The sequence below is a fragment of the Musca vetustissima genome, unplaced genomic scaffold (assembly GCF_032173495.1).
Source record: "Musca vetustissima isolate MV318-11 ecotype Yass unplaced genomic scaffold, APGP_CSIRO_Mvet_v1 utg47068, whole genome shotgun sequence".
Classification (NCBI taxonomy): Eukaryota; Metazoa; Arthropoda; class Insecta; order Diptera; family Muscidae; genus Musca; species Musca vetustissima.
This window is the reverse complement of record NW_026875596.1, coordinates 111,563-128,202: the sequence shown is the minus strand read 5'-3', so window position 1 is coordinate 128,202 and position 16,640 is coordinate 111,563. Positions and strand designations below refer to the sequence as shown.

Below are 16,640 nucleotides of genomic sequence, written 5' to 3'. Positions count from 1 at the left end.
TCCGAAAAAATATTCTTTAAAAAATCCACGCGTTGTTAGTCCTCCGAAAAAATATTCTTCAAAAAATCCACGCGTTGTTAGTCCTCCGAAAAAATATTCTTTAAAAAATCCACGCCTTGTTAGTCCTCCGAAAAAATATTCTTTAAAAAATCCACGCCTTGTTAATCCTCCGAAAAAATATTCTTTAAAAAACCCACGCCTTGTTAGTCCTCCGAAAAAATATTCTGTAAAAAACCCACGCCTTGTTAGTCCTCCGAAAAAATGTTCTTTAAAATATCCACGCCTTGTTAATCCTCCGAAAAAATATTCTTTAAATAATCCACGCCTTGTTGGTCCTCTGAAAAAACAGTCTGAAAAATTCACGCCTTGTTAATCCTCCGAAAAAATATTCTTTAAAAAATCCACGCCTTGTTAATCCTCCGAAAAAATATTCTTTAACAAATCCACGCCCTGTTAATCCTCCGAAAAAATATTCTTTAAAAAATCCACGCCCTGTTAATCCTCCGAAAAAATATTCTTTAAAAAACCCACGCCTTGTTAATCCTGCGAAAAAATATTCTTTTAAAAATCCACGCCTTGTTAATCCTCCGAAAAAATATTCTTTAAATAATCCACGCCTTGTTGGTCCTCTGAAAAAACAGTCTAAAAAATTCACGCCTTGTTAATCCTCTGAAAAAATATTATTCTTTAAATATCCACGCCTTGTTGGTCCTCTGCAAAATATATTTGGAAATACAGGCCTATGTTGACCCTTGAAATTTGTATACCCTTCACCACACTGTGGTACAGGGTATTATGTCATTGTGCATATGTTTGTAACAGGCAAAAGGAAACGAGATAGACCAATAGTTCCTTTTGAGAATATGCATAGAATAAATTTCTGAGTCGATGTATGCACGTCTGTCCGTCCGTCTGTCCATCTGTTGTGTTAAATTGTAAACGAAGTACAGGTCGCATTTATAATCCGATTTGGATGAAATTTGGCACAGCTCATTTGTTTGGCCCAAGGACAAACCCTACTGCAATTGGGAAAAATCGGTTCAGATTTAGATATAGCTCTCATATATATTTCCGTCCGATATAAGATAAATGGTGCACCAAATATCCTATATATCTGTCGATTTGCACGAAATTTTACATGGCATACTGAATTGACCCTGGAATGATTTCTGCCATGTTTCGAGAAAATCGGTTCAGATTTAGATATAACTCTCATATATATTTTCGTCCGATTTTATGTAAATGGTGCACTAAAGTCCCTATATATCTTTCGATTTGCACGAAATTTGGCATGGCATACTGAATTGAGCCTGGAATGATTTCTGCTAAATCGGTTCAGATTTAGGTATAGCTCTCATATATATTTTCGTCCGATTTAAGGTAAATGGTGCACCAAAGACCCTATATATCTGTCGATTTGCACGAAATTTGGCATGGCATACTGAATTGAGCCTGGAATGATTTCAGTCAAGTTTCGAGAAAATCGGTTCAGATTAAGATATAGCTCCCATATATAGTTTCGTCCGATTTCATGTATATGGTGCACCAAAGTCCCTATATATCTTTCGATTTGCATGAAACTTGACATAACGTACTGAATTGATCCTAGAGTGATGTCTGCCATGTTTCGAGAAAATCGGTTCAGATTTATATATAACTCCCATATATATTTTCGTCCGATTTAATGTAAATTGTGCACCAAAGTCCACATATATCTTTCGATTTGCACGAAATTTGACATGGCGTACTGAATTGAGCCTGGAATGATGTCTGCCAAGTTTCGAGAAAATCGGTTCAGATTTAGATATAGCTCTCATATATATTTTCGTCCGATTTAAGATAAATGGTGCACCAAAGTCCCTATATATCTTTCGATTTGCACGAAATTTGACATGGCGTACTGAAATGATGCTGGAATGATGTGTGCTGAGTTTCGTGAAAATCGGTTCTGTTCTAGATATATATATATATATTTTCGTCCGATTTAATGTTAGTCAGATTGACATCAAATTGTCCACAACGTACAAAATTGAGCATAGAATTACTTAGTTGCATTTTCTAGGATGACCTATTGATATTTGTTCCAAGTCGATTTACATACTTTTGTCCCACTGTAACAATCGAATGACATGTTTATGGATCGATCGATTCACATTTAGATAAATATCACATATTTTAGTTCATCCAATTTCATGTTAATAGTCCTGATTAATATACCCATAGTGGTGAAGGGTATCATATTGTCGGCCCCGTCCGACTTTACTACTTTCCTTACTGGTTTTTCTTTAAAAGATCCACGCCTAATGGTCTCTGACAAAAAAAAAAACCTTTTAAAAGTCCACGCGTATTGTCCTTTAACAAAAAATATTTCTTTTAAGTCCACTCCACCCAAAAAAGCTCTCTTTCGACTATGAAGGTTTTTTTTTAAATTCATATTTCTATGTCCGTATAATTATTCAAAATTTGCACATTTCGAGATTTGAATGTCATTACCAATTACTCTTTAATTTGTGCTAATTAATTTCTGCATAAACAAATTTTTTTTTACAGAAGACAAGCATTCATGGAATGGAATAAAACCAAAAGAAACCCAATGTCAAGCATCAAATGTATGAACCGCACAACTAAAACAAAAGACTTAAGACACAAACATTAAACACACATCAACGTACTTACAGGGCCAATAAGAGATGGATGAAAATGATAAAAAATACTGATTCAGGAGAGATGTGCAATGCATTTTTATGAATTGAATATATAATTTTTTTAATATTAAATATTTTTTTATTATTTCTAATACTTTTATTATTAATATTAAAATAATTTTTTCATGGTCTTCATAATTTTATTTTGATAATATCACAAACCACCATTGTTCCATTGCAGGTTTGTAGAGCAGATTTATAGATCAATGAATAGAGATGGGCAGTGGGTAAATACCCAAAGGGTAAATACCCGGTAAATTGGGTAAATACCCGGTAAATTGGGTAAATACCCATTTGTGGGTATTTATTTGGATATTTACTATATTGAATCGGTAATACAACATCTTACACCCTATTTTTTTGGGTAAATACTCAAAATAGGGGTACCTTTGTATGGGGGCTACCAGTAAATATGGACCTACATACATAAATTTTTGCATGGACATTTGGTACCCAAAGAGAATACTCTGTGCCAAATTACGGCCAATTTGGTTGTAAAATGTGTCTAATAGACAAAAAATACCTTAAATCGGGAGATATGGTTATATGGGGGCTATATCACCCAGGGACCCCATGTTGGATTTTTATATTTGCTTTGACATTAGAAACATGTGTGCAAAATTTTGGCCGCCTTTGTCAAGTGGTTCGGCAGTTAATGAGTTTATACCCTATTTTTGGGTAAATACTCAAAATAGGGGTACCTTTGTATGGGGGCTACCAGTAAACGTGGACCTACATACATAAAATTTTGTTTATGGACATTTTTTCACTCTGTGCCAAATTACAGCCAATTTGGTTGTAAAATGTGTCTAATAGACAAAAAATACACTTAATCGGGAGATATGGTTATATGGGGGCTATTTTGGACCCAGGGACCCCATGTTGGATTTTTATATTTGCTTTGACATTAGAAACATGTGTGCAAAATTTTGGCCGCCTATGTCAAGTGGTTCTGCAGTTAATGAGTTTATACCCAATTTTTGGGTAAATATATGGGGGCTAATAAACGTGGACCTACAAATAAAATTTTGCATGGACATTTGGTACAAAAAAAAAAAAAAAAACACTCTGTGCCAAATTACAGCCAATTTGGTTGTAAAATGTGTCTAATGTGTGTTAAATCGGGAGATTTTATATGGGGGCTATATCAAAACTTGGACCCAGGGACCCCATGTTGGATTTTTATATTTGCTTTGACATTAGAAACATGTGTGCAAAATTTTGGCCGCCTATGTCAAGTGGTTCTGCAGTTAATGAGTTTATACCCAATTTTTGGGTAAAAACTCGGGAATTTACCCAAGTTTTTACCCACGTCTTTAAAGTATCGTAAAACTATCCATTCTAAATCGATTTGATACAGAAACCCGGAAATAGGGTGTAAGATGTGGTATTACCGATTCAATGTAGTAAATACCCAAATAAATACCCGCAAATGGGTATTTACCCGGTATTTACCCACCCCTCGGGTATTTACCGGGTAAATACCCGGTAAATACCATCTCTATCAATGAACTGAGTTAAAAAAAAAAACAATTTACATTTTTAATTTATTCAAGTTTGTAGTTTTTTCAAATCACATTTAAAATTGAAACATTTGTTGTCTTTAAGGGCCACCACTGATTAAATTGTAATATTTCGTTAAATGTTTCATTTCGCTTTTGTTTTTTTTTATTTTTTTCATTCGTGTGACTTTGACGTTCATAATTGATAAACGATGACTTCAAACAAATGACACACCTAAGACCTGGGCTTTTTTCGCGTCGTCTTCATCTTCTTCTTTTTTCACATTGTCATAAATAAACAAATAACTGCGGCACATAATAGAAACGTGTGAATGTGTGTCTTGGAATTTTTTTGAATGAATTTATGTTGGCCTACAGTGACAGTGATTTTTTATAGATGATTTGTTGACAACTGAATAAGATGAATTCCAATAGGTGTCCCCTTCAAAACCCAAGTAAAAAAAATCCGACCGTCAAACATCAAGCTAAACGTCATAAAAGTTACCCCCTATCACATCAATGAACACGTTTTGTTACATTCGGTTCATTTGTTTCATTGTGATGAAAATATTCCATTCGAATAGTGATGTATAAAATAAGAGCACAAGGTTGAGGAAAGGTAACGTATTCCCATCTGATAATATGTGGAAGATATTTGTTGCAAATAGGTTTCATACCCACCAAGAAGCTGGAATGGCAAATACTAAATTTTGCCTTTGTCCATAAAATTTTCGAAAATGTAACGGGAAGAAGCTGTAATGCAGTCCCTTGGTTTGGAAAATATGGAAAATGGAAAGAGGACAAAACGATTTTTTATACCCTTCACCACTCTGTGGTACAGGGTATTATGTCTTTGTGCATATGTTTGTAACAGGCAAAACGAAGCGGTTTTTTGAGAATATGCATATAAACACTTTCTGAGACGATTTATGCATGCCCGTCTGTCCGTCTGTTGATGTTAAATTGTAAACAAGGTAAAGGTCGCATTTATAATCCGATTTGTATGAAATTTCGTACAGCTCATTTATTTGGCCCAAGGACGAACTCTATTGAAATTGGGAAAAATCGGTTCAGATTTAGATATACATAGCTCCCATATATAATTTCGTCCTTTTTAAGGTAAGTTGTGCATCAAAGTCCCTATATATCTTTCGATTTGCACGAAATTTGGCACAGCGTATTGAATTCAGTCTTGAATGATGTGTGTTAAGTTTCTTGAAAATCCCATATATATTTTCGTCCGATTTAATGTAAATGGTGCACCAAAGTCTCTAAATATCTTTCGATTTGCTCGAAATTTGGCATAGCGTGATAAATTAAGTTTAGAATGATGTGTGTTAAGTTTCCTGAAAATCGGTCCAGATTTAGATATAGCTCCCATATATATTTTCGTCCGATTTAAGGTAAATGGTGCACCAAAGTCCCTAAATATCTTTCGATTTGCACGAAATTTGGCACAGCGTATTGAATTAAGTCTGGAATGATGTGTGTTAAGTTTTGTGAAAATCGGTTTAGATTTAGATATAGCTCCAATATATATTTTCGTCCGATTTAATGTAAATGGTAAGCCAAAATCCCTAAATATTTTTTCGATTTGCACGAAATTTGGCACAGTGTATTGAATTAAGTCTGGAATGATGTGCGTTAAGTTTCGCGAAAATCGGTTCAGATTTAGAAATAGCTCCCATATATATTTTCGTCCGATTTAATGTAAATGGTAAGCCAAAATTCCTAAATATTTTTCGATTTGCACGAAATTTGGCACAGTGTATTGAATTAAGTCTGGAATAATGTGTGTTAAGTTTCGTGAAAATCGGTTCAGATTTAGATATAGCTCCCACATATATATTTTCGTCCGATTTATGGTAAATGGTAAGCCAAAGTCCCTAAATATCTTTCGATTTGCACGAAATTTGGTATAGCGCACTGAATTAGGTCTAGAATGATGTGTGTTAGGTTTCGTGAAAATCGGTTCAGATTTAGATGTAGCTCTCATATATATTTTCGTCCGATTTAATGTAAATGGTGCACCAAAGTTCCTATATATATATTTCGATATGCACGAAATGTGGCATAGCGTACTAAATTGTGCTAAGTTTCGTGGAAATAGTTTCAGATTTATATATAGCTCCCATATATATTTTCGTCCGATTTTAGATAAATGGTGCGCCAAAGTCCCTAAATATCTTTCGATTTCCATGAAATTTCGCATAGCGTACTAAATTAGGTCTAAAATGATGTATGTTAAGTTTTCTGAAAATCGGTCCAGATTTAGATATAGCTCCCATATATATTTTCGTCCGATTTAATGTAAATGGTAAGCCAAAGTCGCTAAATATCTTTCAATATGCACGAAATTTGGAATAGCGTGCTAAATTAAGTCTAGAATAATGTGTGCTAAGTTTCCTGAAAATCGGTCCAGATTTAGATATAGCTCCCATATATATTTTCGTCCGATTTAAGGTAAATGTTGCACCAAAGTTCCTACAAATCTTTCGATTTGCACTAAATTTGGCATAGCGTACTAAATTGTGTCTATAATGATGTATGCTATTTTTCGTGAAAATCGGTTCAGATTTAGATATAGCTCCCCATCGTCCGATTTAATAGGAATGGTGCAACAAAGTTCATATTATATCTTTCGTTCAATTTCATGTCTATATTTTTTCGAAAATCGACGTCTGTTAGGAGACTATGTAGTAGTCTAAGTAGTGAAGGATATCATATAGTCGGCCGAAAAATGTTATTTCAATACTAAAATAGCATAGAACCGTTAATTATAAATATAACTTTTTTCAAATTAATTTTTGCTGCTATTTTAGTATTGAAATAACAATTTTAATTTTTCAAATAATTTTTTGCTGCTACTTTAGTATTGAAATAACATTTTTCGTTGTCCTTGATAGTTAAATCCCACACTATATTGGATCAAATAAAGTGATATCTGTCAGGGCTTCGTTTTTAAACTTTTATTTCGATACTGGCATATTTCATATATTATGTAAATATACCACAAGTGTATTAGCTAAACTATTCCTATTACCATTATATGTATATGGAGATATATAAAATAAACATAAAAAACACCTGTTTATGACATTTTAAAGACAATCAACTAATTACCAATACCAATTTTTACTCATCCACAACCGACGAAGATGACTTGTAGAAAAATCCAGAGATGCAAATTTTCGGGTATGTATGCTGCACACATACATACATCAACATATATACATTCATTCAACATGACCTATCGTTTTACCAGCTGAATTAATTGATTGTTTACATTTTGTTTTCTTTCTCTCTATTTGACGAATATACAATTTGAGATTTTTAATTAATTTTTTACAGATCACAATAAAAGGGAGTGACAGAAAAAATATAGAAATAATGTTTTAATAGAATTAAAATAAATATTATTATGACAGGTTCATAGTCAATTTAATCATGTTACATCTTACTGGACCGTGTTATGGATTTCACAATAATAAACGCATATTTAATAATATTGGAATTGAACGTAACTATTTTGATATAATAATTTTACTTATGTATTGTATGCATATGTAATATGCAATATGTAAACAACATCAGCTGACCGATACAATATACACCAAGATCACCCAAGTAGCAATCGGCATCGAAAAACAGCTGTTTTTTTCTTAAGACTAATGTCAAAAATGTCGACAAGTCTAATGTCAAAAATGTTACGTTTTCATAATGTAAGTCACAATAATAAGGTGATGTACCAAAACAAAAACCTTTGTTTTTGTCTCGATTATCTGTCAAATTTTTCCATATAATATTTGAAATGGTTGGCAACACTGCACATCGAATTCAAGTAGAAATTACCCACTTTGACAGTTAATCAAGACATCAGCTGCGCTAAATGGACTACCTATTCATTGTGCCATGTTAAGTCAATTCACAATAATGCAGCACAATGACAGCAAACTTGAGTGGCGCAGATATCCAGCTGTTATCCCTGGGTGACTTTGTTTATAGGCCATGATATACACGATTTTGACAACAATTATTCGATAACGGAATTAATCGATTTTAGATCATGGACAGAGTTATCCATGTTCTGACGAGCATTCGAACAACGTAGTTCGATTTAGAACATCTGATGTCTCGATTAACTGTCAAAGTTCGTAATTTCTACTTGAATTCGATGTGCAATGTTGCCAACCATGTGAAATATTATAAGGAAACATATATATATATCCACTCGATTTGCGAACAGGATTGACGTGACATATACGCAATGGAATTGACGTTTAAGATCGGGTGGATTTAGTAGTCTAAACGCGCTTTAATACAAGGTAGGACAGTTTGAGGTGAAAACCAAAAAACAACTCTATATGTAGTGCCTTCTTCTGTCAAATATAAAATAAATTACAAGAAAAAATGCTAAAAATTAAGAAAAGGTTATGATTTCTTTCCAAAATCCAGTAGAGAATACCATTTTCTAACAAAGTGATTGTAGTTTGGCATTTCGGGTTCTCGTGGTGTGAAAAACATATTTGCAAAATATTTTAAATCTAGAACCATGTACGTTAAAATTCCGATAGAAAACGCAATATTTTCGATAGAGCTTTGAAAATTGGCACATAAATTGATAATAATTGGCCCAAGTTCCGGGTAAACATTTCAGGGTAGTCACATGTAGCTGTTCACAGAGTGGATCGATCGTTCTCGTTTCAATTGTAGAAATGAACTAGTTCCTTTGATACTTACAGTTCCGACTACTAGACAGTTCAAGGACGTCTGCACAGGTTCGAATAGTGGAAAGCCCAGTATTATTCATTGGGTAGTCGTGAATATAAATAAACATTCGCGGACAATCGGCGTGTCATGAGGGAAAGTCTTGGGATGAAATGAGCGAGTGCATATGATTCCAGGACTAACGAGGCGAGAAAGGCTTCTTAGATCTTATGCCATTCAATTCCTAAGTGGCCACCCTAACACTGGGGTGTTAGACTGTATTCAAACAGAGCCTTGACGTCTCAACAAGTGTTTCAGACTTAATTACCGAGTCCTTACCATGGTAAGAGACTATGCCATGGCTGAATCCTAGTGCTCCCTTCAAAAATCTTTTATGAAGCCGACATTTTCTTCAAAAAAATGTTATCGGATGCGATTTGTCGACTGATGTTGGTGTGACTGCCTTGGCACCCTCAGTCTCGAACTATTCAACGACAGATTCCAATCAACTTCCACAAACGATGACGACTAATGCCAATGTACCGCACAACTCTTTGATTGCTTTAATCCCCATAACTGTCGACGATGCCGAAGCAAGCCTGGAGAATCATGCGGACCTTCTCCTGGACCTTATTGTCAGGAGAGTATCTAGACTCATCTGTGGGATGACACGGCCTTGACAGACGAGGGAGACGCTATGGATACAACTGTGAATAGCACTACAGTGATTAACACAATGGCTATCTTCCTGGCAAAAAATGATCAATGTCTGTCCACTTTGATGATTTCAGGCATGTTTTTCAATCAAGCGTTCAATTCAGGCAATTTTTTCGAACACTACGCCATATTTGCTACATGTTCATGATCCTAGTCCAATATTCCAATCTGAATGCTAATATTTCTTATATCCCACGATCGATCACTCGATTTTAGTAACTTTCAATTTTCACTATATATAGGCAACCTGTTTTATATTCCCAGTATAAATTCCACATTTATATATTATAAGCTGATTTCTTCTAGTACAAAATTATATCATTAAAGTTGCTTTACAAAGATAACGCATCCATTATTTCATTGTGCTCTTATGTTTTTTCATTTGGGCGCCACAAAATTGTGAACATCACGTACACATAAGTTTATGACCAAGGATATTTTTAGCATAGAACGACCTTTATCGATTTTATCCAGTATCCAGTTGGTTACCTCATGCAATTATGTTACCACATATAAAGTACACACATACATACACATTTACATACTTATTATGTATCGACATAATAATAATTTCGCACATAATCATTATTTTGAATGAATTTCATACTTGCATACACACACACATTTTAACATTGTATGAACTTGCATTGTACACTCAAATTAGCCGGATCACTTTGTCAGTTATATGATTTTGTTTTTGCAATTGTTGTTGTTGTTGCTGCTCCATTGTATAGCCTAATAATAGTTACTAGCTTCTACGCATGTTACTGACACTTTTAGCACTACCACTGCTAAAATCAAGTAATCTCTTGTGTGTGGGGTCGTCTGCTGAGTGAGATTCGGAATTTTTTTTTGTCAACACCATGTCAGTGTTTGGCGGTAAACGCTTGATTTGTACGGCAAGAAGAAGAAAACAACAACTACTACTACACAAGCGACAACGGCAGCAGTTAGCCAGCCAGCCTTAACTATTTGTTTGAATATTTGATTTGAAAACCAAACCAAAAAATGTTTAACGGTGCTATAAATGCTGCTGATATCTTCCAATCAATGTCAGTTTACCTTAAACATCTCAACTAAACGTACTTAAAAACAAACAATTTATTTTTTCAAATTTCAAAATGAAATTCTTAGTTTTGGTAAGTTATTTGAGATGAAGAAAAAATATTTTTAGAAACAAAATCAAAAAGTGTTGAAAAGAAATAACAAATTTATAATAAATTTTTCAAGTTCATAAAGTGTTGATTAAAATATATTGTGTGAAAAAGATCATGGATTGAAATATTAAACAAAAACCGAGAATAATGGGTGTCACAAGTTTCAGAATCTGAAAAATTCTTCTTATAATCAAAATTACATAGAAAATATTTGTTAAGAAATGTGATGAAAAAATAATACAATAATTATGGCGCCCAATCAAGGAATTTGACAAACCAAATGTTATCCTATCACTAATCGTAATATTGTGAAAAAAAATCAGACATAAATCTACTAAAGATATCATCATCCTAATGGCTAGTAATAAAGTCCACGAATGTGATTTTTTTTATTTATATATATATGGGCAATATTGCCAATTTTTTAACATAGCTGAAGCGGAGGTTCACCCCTTTATAACTCGGGAACTACTTAAGTATATGAAAAAAAGTGAATAGTTTTGGGTTAATTGATCTGTCGTTACAAACTGTTCATGATATTGACCTCCAAACTTTATTTTGGTGGAAGCTGTGTCTACTTTAATGTAAAAAAATGTGTAAAAACAGGTTGAGGCGAACCAGTTTTTTATGTTCTCTATCGATTTGTGACTAAGCCACTCATTCCACAGTCTTCGTGTCAAAAGAAAACTAGAAGCCAACAAAATGGGGACTACTCCCCTTATGTATTATTTTTCAAAATTTTAACTGCATCTACCTTTAAATGATGCTGACATTTTGAAGCTCGATTTTGAGTGTTTTTTTAATTTTACTTCTAGCTTTAATATGCAAATAGGGCTTTATAAAAGTCGATTATAAGATTATTGTAGTCGCGAATCTGCGTAATTTGATATGTACTTTGTGTATGTAGTATGCACAGCTTCAGAGTAATACTCATCCGAAGGTGCGAATTTTGTGCGATCAAATTTCTAAAAAACCTATTTTTCCGGTCAAATTTTTAGATCTGTCAACTGAATCATATGGGTACCCGCGATCAATAAGGTGTTTTACGTTTCGGATGATATAAAATCTTCTTCGTGAAAATCCATCTACTAGAACGGCGGGTACTGGCCTTCCAAAAACACGAAATTTTGCAAAAAATGTTTTTGAAAATATCACGGATTTATTTGCGTTTTCTGTGTATCATTTCCGCTTCAATAAATGACCTCATACGGATTTTGATCTTTTTCGAAAAGAGAACTTTAAAAACTTCAGCCGAAAGAGAGATGTACGCAATTTATCTCAAAACTAGATTGTGCTGGCACATCCATGGTTCTTAATGGACCACATTGAAATGGTATAGATCGATGTATTTTTTTAGTGTGCACACCGAAATCGGATGCGCGTTAATGGCATATGGAGTTTTCGGAAATTATTCGCGTTTTACGATTTTTTGGGTACTTCAATGAAACGTGCGGCACATCTTAGACGTCAAATGAAATTTCGCAAAATATATATGGATTGGAAGATAAACTTCAGTACTTCCTGGAAACCGCATGCGCATAAAATGATTTTGAGAATTACGCGATTTAGACGCAATTTATCTCAAAAATAGTGTGAGCTGGCACATCCATGGTTCTTAATGGACCACATTGAAATGGTATAGATCGATGTATTTTTTTAGTGTGCACACCGAAATCGGATGCGCGTTAATGGCATATGGAGTTTTCGGAAATTATTCGCGTTTTACGATTTTTTGGGTACTTCAATGTAACGTGCGGCACATCTTAGCCGTCAAATGAAATTTCGCAAAATATATATGGATTGGAAGATAAACTTCAGTACTTCCTAGAAACCGCATGCGCACCAAATGATTTTGAGAATTACGCGATTTACACGCAATTTAAAATGTATATTTCATAATATTATTTTATTTTAAGATTTATTCCTATTTATAGAATTCTAAGATTTATAGGAAGGGTCTTGATATAATCCGCAAGGCGTATACTTATACACAAAAAAGTGATTATTATTATATATGTCAATTTTTCGGCGAAATTCGGGTAAAATAGCAGAATAACCCCAACATTTTTTCCTGAAATTTCTTGTATACAATTAAAAAAATAAATATGATGACATTATTTTTTCGAACCAAAAACAAATATTTTTCCTCAATATCTTGTTATATTGTCGCTTTGATTTAGAAACCGCTACACGGACTTGTGTGATTTTGATATCATTTGATTCACCATCGTGTTTAGATTGTGTAGATATTTTTAAATTAATTTTTGGTGTGTGTTTGTCATTAATATAATGAAAATATTGATGTAATCTGCTATATTTTTTATTTTTCTCATATTTCGCGAATATGTGCAACTTTATCGTGATTATTATAATATATTCATATTCTTATTTTACGGAGGAAGATATATATCAACGTTTTTGGTCAATATAATAAACGGCGTAATTTTAAGATTTTTTCTTATGCCCAAAATTAAAACCTCGATAACTTTTGCGCGCATCAACCAAAAATTTGATCGCGAACGGTTTCGGAGTCAGAACATTTTTCTCTATATGTGTACCAAAAATCATTGATGTGCCACAAAAACAAAAAAGCTGATTTTTTGAAAATGGAATATTAAAAAATTGGCAATATTGCCCATATATATATATTTTTTTTTTTTTTTTTTTTTGAAAATATTACTATAAACGAAATTCGAGCTATGAAAAATATTTGTTATGCTGTTCTAAAACCCAATATAATATAAAACAAGTTTTGATCGCAACGAAGAATATCCTCTGACTTATTGAGAGGTTATATCATGGTACAATGAATAGGTAGTCCATTTAGAGCAGCTGATGTCTTGATTAACTGTCAAAGTGGTAAATTTTACTTGAATTCGATGTCAATGCTGCAAAATTTTTGAAATATAAAGAACAATTTGACAGATAATCGAGACAAAAAAATGTTTTTGTTTTGATACATCACCTTATTATTGCATCATGGGTTATATCATATTTGTTATCGGTAACTTCTTATATCGATAAAAACAATAATCGTAACTAAATTTTGCACATGATGCAATAATAAGGTCGTCCGATATGGCCAGATGATTTCAATAGTGTCTCATTATTGAGTATTGCAAGCATCTACTAGATTTTACTATTTTCTTCGATATCATAAAGGGAAAAAGTGTTATCGTAGTAAAAAATAGTAGATTCTTGTAGTACGGGAACATACCATATATTAGCTGTCATGTGCCTTTAAAGCAAATATCTTTCACACAATTTGTAGTTGTAATATTTCTTTAAGTTTCTCTAGAGGGAATATCGGTTTAAGCCTTCTGCTACCTTCGCAACCATGGCATAATTATACAAGGTAATCTCATGCAGTCATATGTTTCCAATTTTTTCAAAAATTTGCCTTTGACAGTATTCAGCTTTTTTTAAATGAAAATATCCTCCTTCGATATGTACGTATGTCATGTGTTCAGCGGCAAAAATTGCTAAGTCTGCTTTTCCACAGGCAGATTTTTATTTGGCAAATTTTTTGTTTTCTCTTTTGAAATTTTCGCTTGCTTGCGAATCAAAATACAAAAGAAAGGAAATAAAAGTCAAAATTGTTTGCATTTAAAGATTTTTTAATATTTTATTTATTTTTTATATATATTATTATATAAATTGCAAAAATTAAAAATTAAATTTCACTTGCACAAATTAAAACAACAGGTTTGTAAAAAAAAGCCGGCTGTGTGTCAGTAAAGCGAATAGGTTCAAAAGGAAATGTCAACAAAATTGTTTTCAACGAACAGAGCAACGCAGAATTTGCGTGTACGGCAAATTCTGAACAGGCAAATTTTTGTTTTTCTTCCTCGCACCCCTCTCGCCTACAAACTCAGTATTTGCCAAATAAAAATTTGCCTGTGGAAAAGCAGATTAAATAATTTAAATTTATAAATATTTTAAAGTTCCCTGCCTCTAAAACTTATAAATATAAGATGTAACAACTATTGAAAGCAATGTTCAGCTTTAGAAAATATATTTTGTTTAATCCGAATCGATGGTAACCTTTCACATCATGTGGTCTGTTCCCGTGCTGCTAGAATCTACTACTTCTTACTACGATAAAGATTTTTTTATTTTATGATATCGAAGAAAAAAGTAAAATCTAATAGATTCTTGCAGTACGGGAACATAATAATGATGTCTAAAAAACCCACAAAGTGCCAAAACTTTGAACGTTTATACAAGGTGGGGCTTCTTTTGTCAACAAAGAAAAAATACACCTCTATATTGTGGCCCATTATGTCAGATTAAATAAAAACAAACAAGTCGTTCTGTTCATTTTAAATATTTTTATTGGGAATATGATTTAAATATTGATTCATAAACGGCATAAACATTAGAACTTTTTACCAGGCTAACCTACTTTATGAGGATTTATTTGGCATTGAGTTGGAGTTGACAATTGAAACCCACTGGGTTAAGGAAATCCGGTTAAATGTAAACGTACTAATGCACAAATCATAAACCTCTTCTCAACATGTTGTAAAATTCATCTTTACACAAATGGATTATATTTTTTTATATTTTTCAAAACATGACATACACAGTCACCCATTTTTGTATACGACTTTGACATAACAAGCCACAATATGAACAAAATGTAATTTCAAAGTTGCTATAGCGTACCTTGAATAATTATACCATGGTTTACACGTGGCATTGATTAAGATTAAGTTTTTAAACACCATGATTGTAGAACGAGTTTGAAAATTCATGGAAATTCTGTTTTACACATTATTCTAAAGCGCGTTTAGACAGTAGATTTTATCGTGACAATGTACATTACAAGATTTAATTGTTAAATCGATCTGAATTACCTCAGTTTACCATACAAAATTAAATCTACTTAATGTCTTAATTTGCTCGACATCCTATACTATATCGACAGAAATTCTAATACAACCCTGTTATTGTACAAAAATAATCTCTTTTACTAAATGTATGCTACAAAATACTTCACAAATCAAAATAATTGCCTAATAAAAATATATGACAGAAGTTGAACATATTAGAATTAAATTTTTAATTAATATTTCTGTTATTTAAAACAATATATGTTTCATTCATTATTGGCCTAATAGAGAGATATTCATATCATAATTACTAATCAACATTTTAGTACATTTAGAAAAAAATCCACATAAATTATGATACCAATGAAATAAGTATGTAAACAAACAGCTGACTGTCAACTTTATATATTTTTATTACTATTCTACTATTTAAAAGAGACAGACAAAACTAATTTTACCGATCGTACTGAAAACACAGTATGTTCTTAGATAAGATCTTTAGGGTCAATGTAAGATTCGCTTTTGTTATCGTCAACAAATAACGTAACCATTTTTACTGTAGGTCATTCATCATTCCTTGTGATCGTTTAAATTTGCTTATTTTCAATATGTAAATTTTCCAAAATATTTTAGACTTTGTCCATTAAATTTTCAGTAAGAAATAGCTATAAAGACAACGTCATACAGTCAATATTATGAATAGCGCTTCTGAAACAAAGAGAATTATATGGGGTTTAAATAGAACATTTTCTACGAATACAACTCTGATTTGCTAAATATTTATTGCCATTGAAATCAATAAAATATAAATAAATAATTTATATATCCTTCTCCTTACAGGCTGTCATCGTTTGCTTTGCCTGCTTGGCTTTTGTCAGTGCTGTACCCATTGAAGAGGCCATTCCTCAAGGTATTGATGGTGGTGCTGCTGCCGGCTCTGAACCCGTCAATCCTGCCGATGATCAATCATTCTTCTTGAAATTGAAGTTGTTGAAGAAACTTTTGTTCCTCGGCTAA

At 32.8% G+C, this 16,640-nt stretch overlaps 1 protein-coding gene across 1 annotated transcript; it reads left to right on the top strand.

The window, feature by feature from the left end:
* The first annotated feature begins 9,435 nt into the window (after window positions 1-9,435).
* On the top strand, window positions 9,436-16,640 carry LOC133338115 (uncharacterized). The gene is made up of 2 exons (XM_061546300.1): window positions 9,436-9,558; window positions 16,464-16,640. The coding sequence occupies exons 1-2, from the start codon at window positions 9,436-9,438 to the stop codon at window positions 16,638-16,640; spliced, it is 300 nt and encodes a 99-aa protein (XP_061402284.1).

Excerpts from the sequence above, each read along its gene's own strand:
- LOC133338115 (XM_061546300.1), top strand. The coding sequence starts at position 9,436 with ATGACGACTAATGCCAATGTACCGCACAACTCTTTGATTGCTTTAATC. Across the intron at positions 9,559-16,463 it reads TGGACCTTATTGTCAGGAGA|GCTGTCATCGTTTGCTTTGC; the intron begins GTATCTAGACTC and ends TTCTCCTTACAG.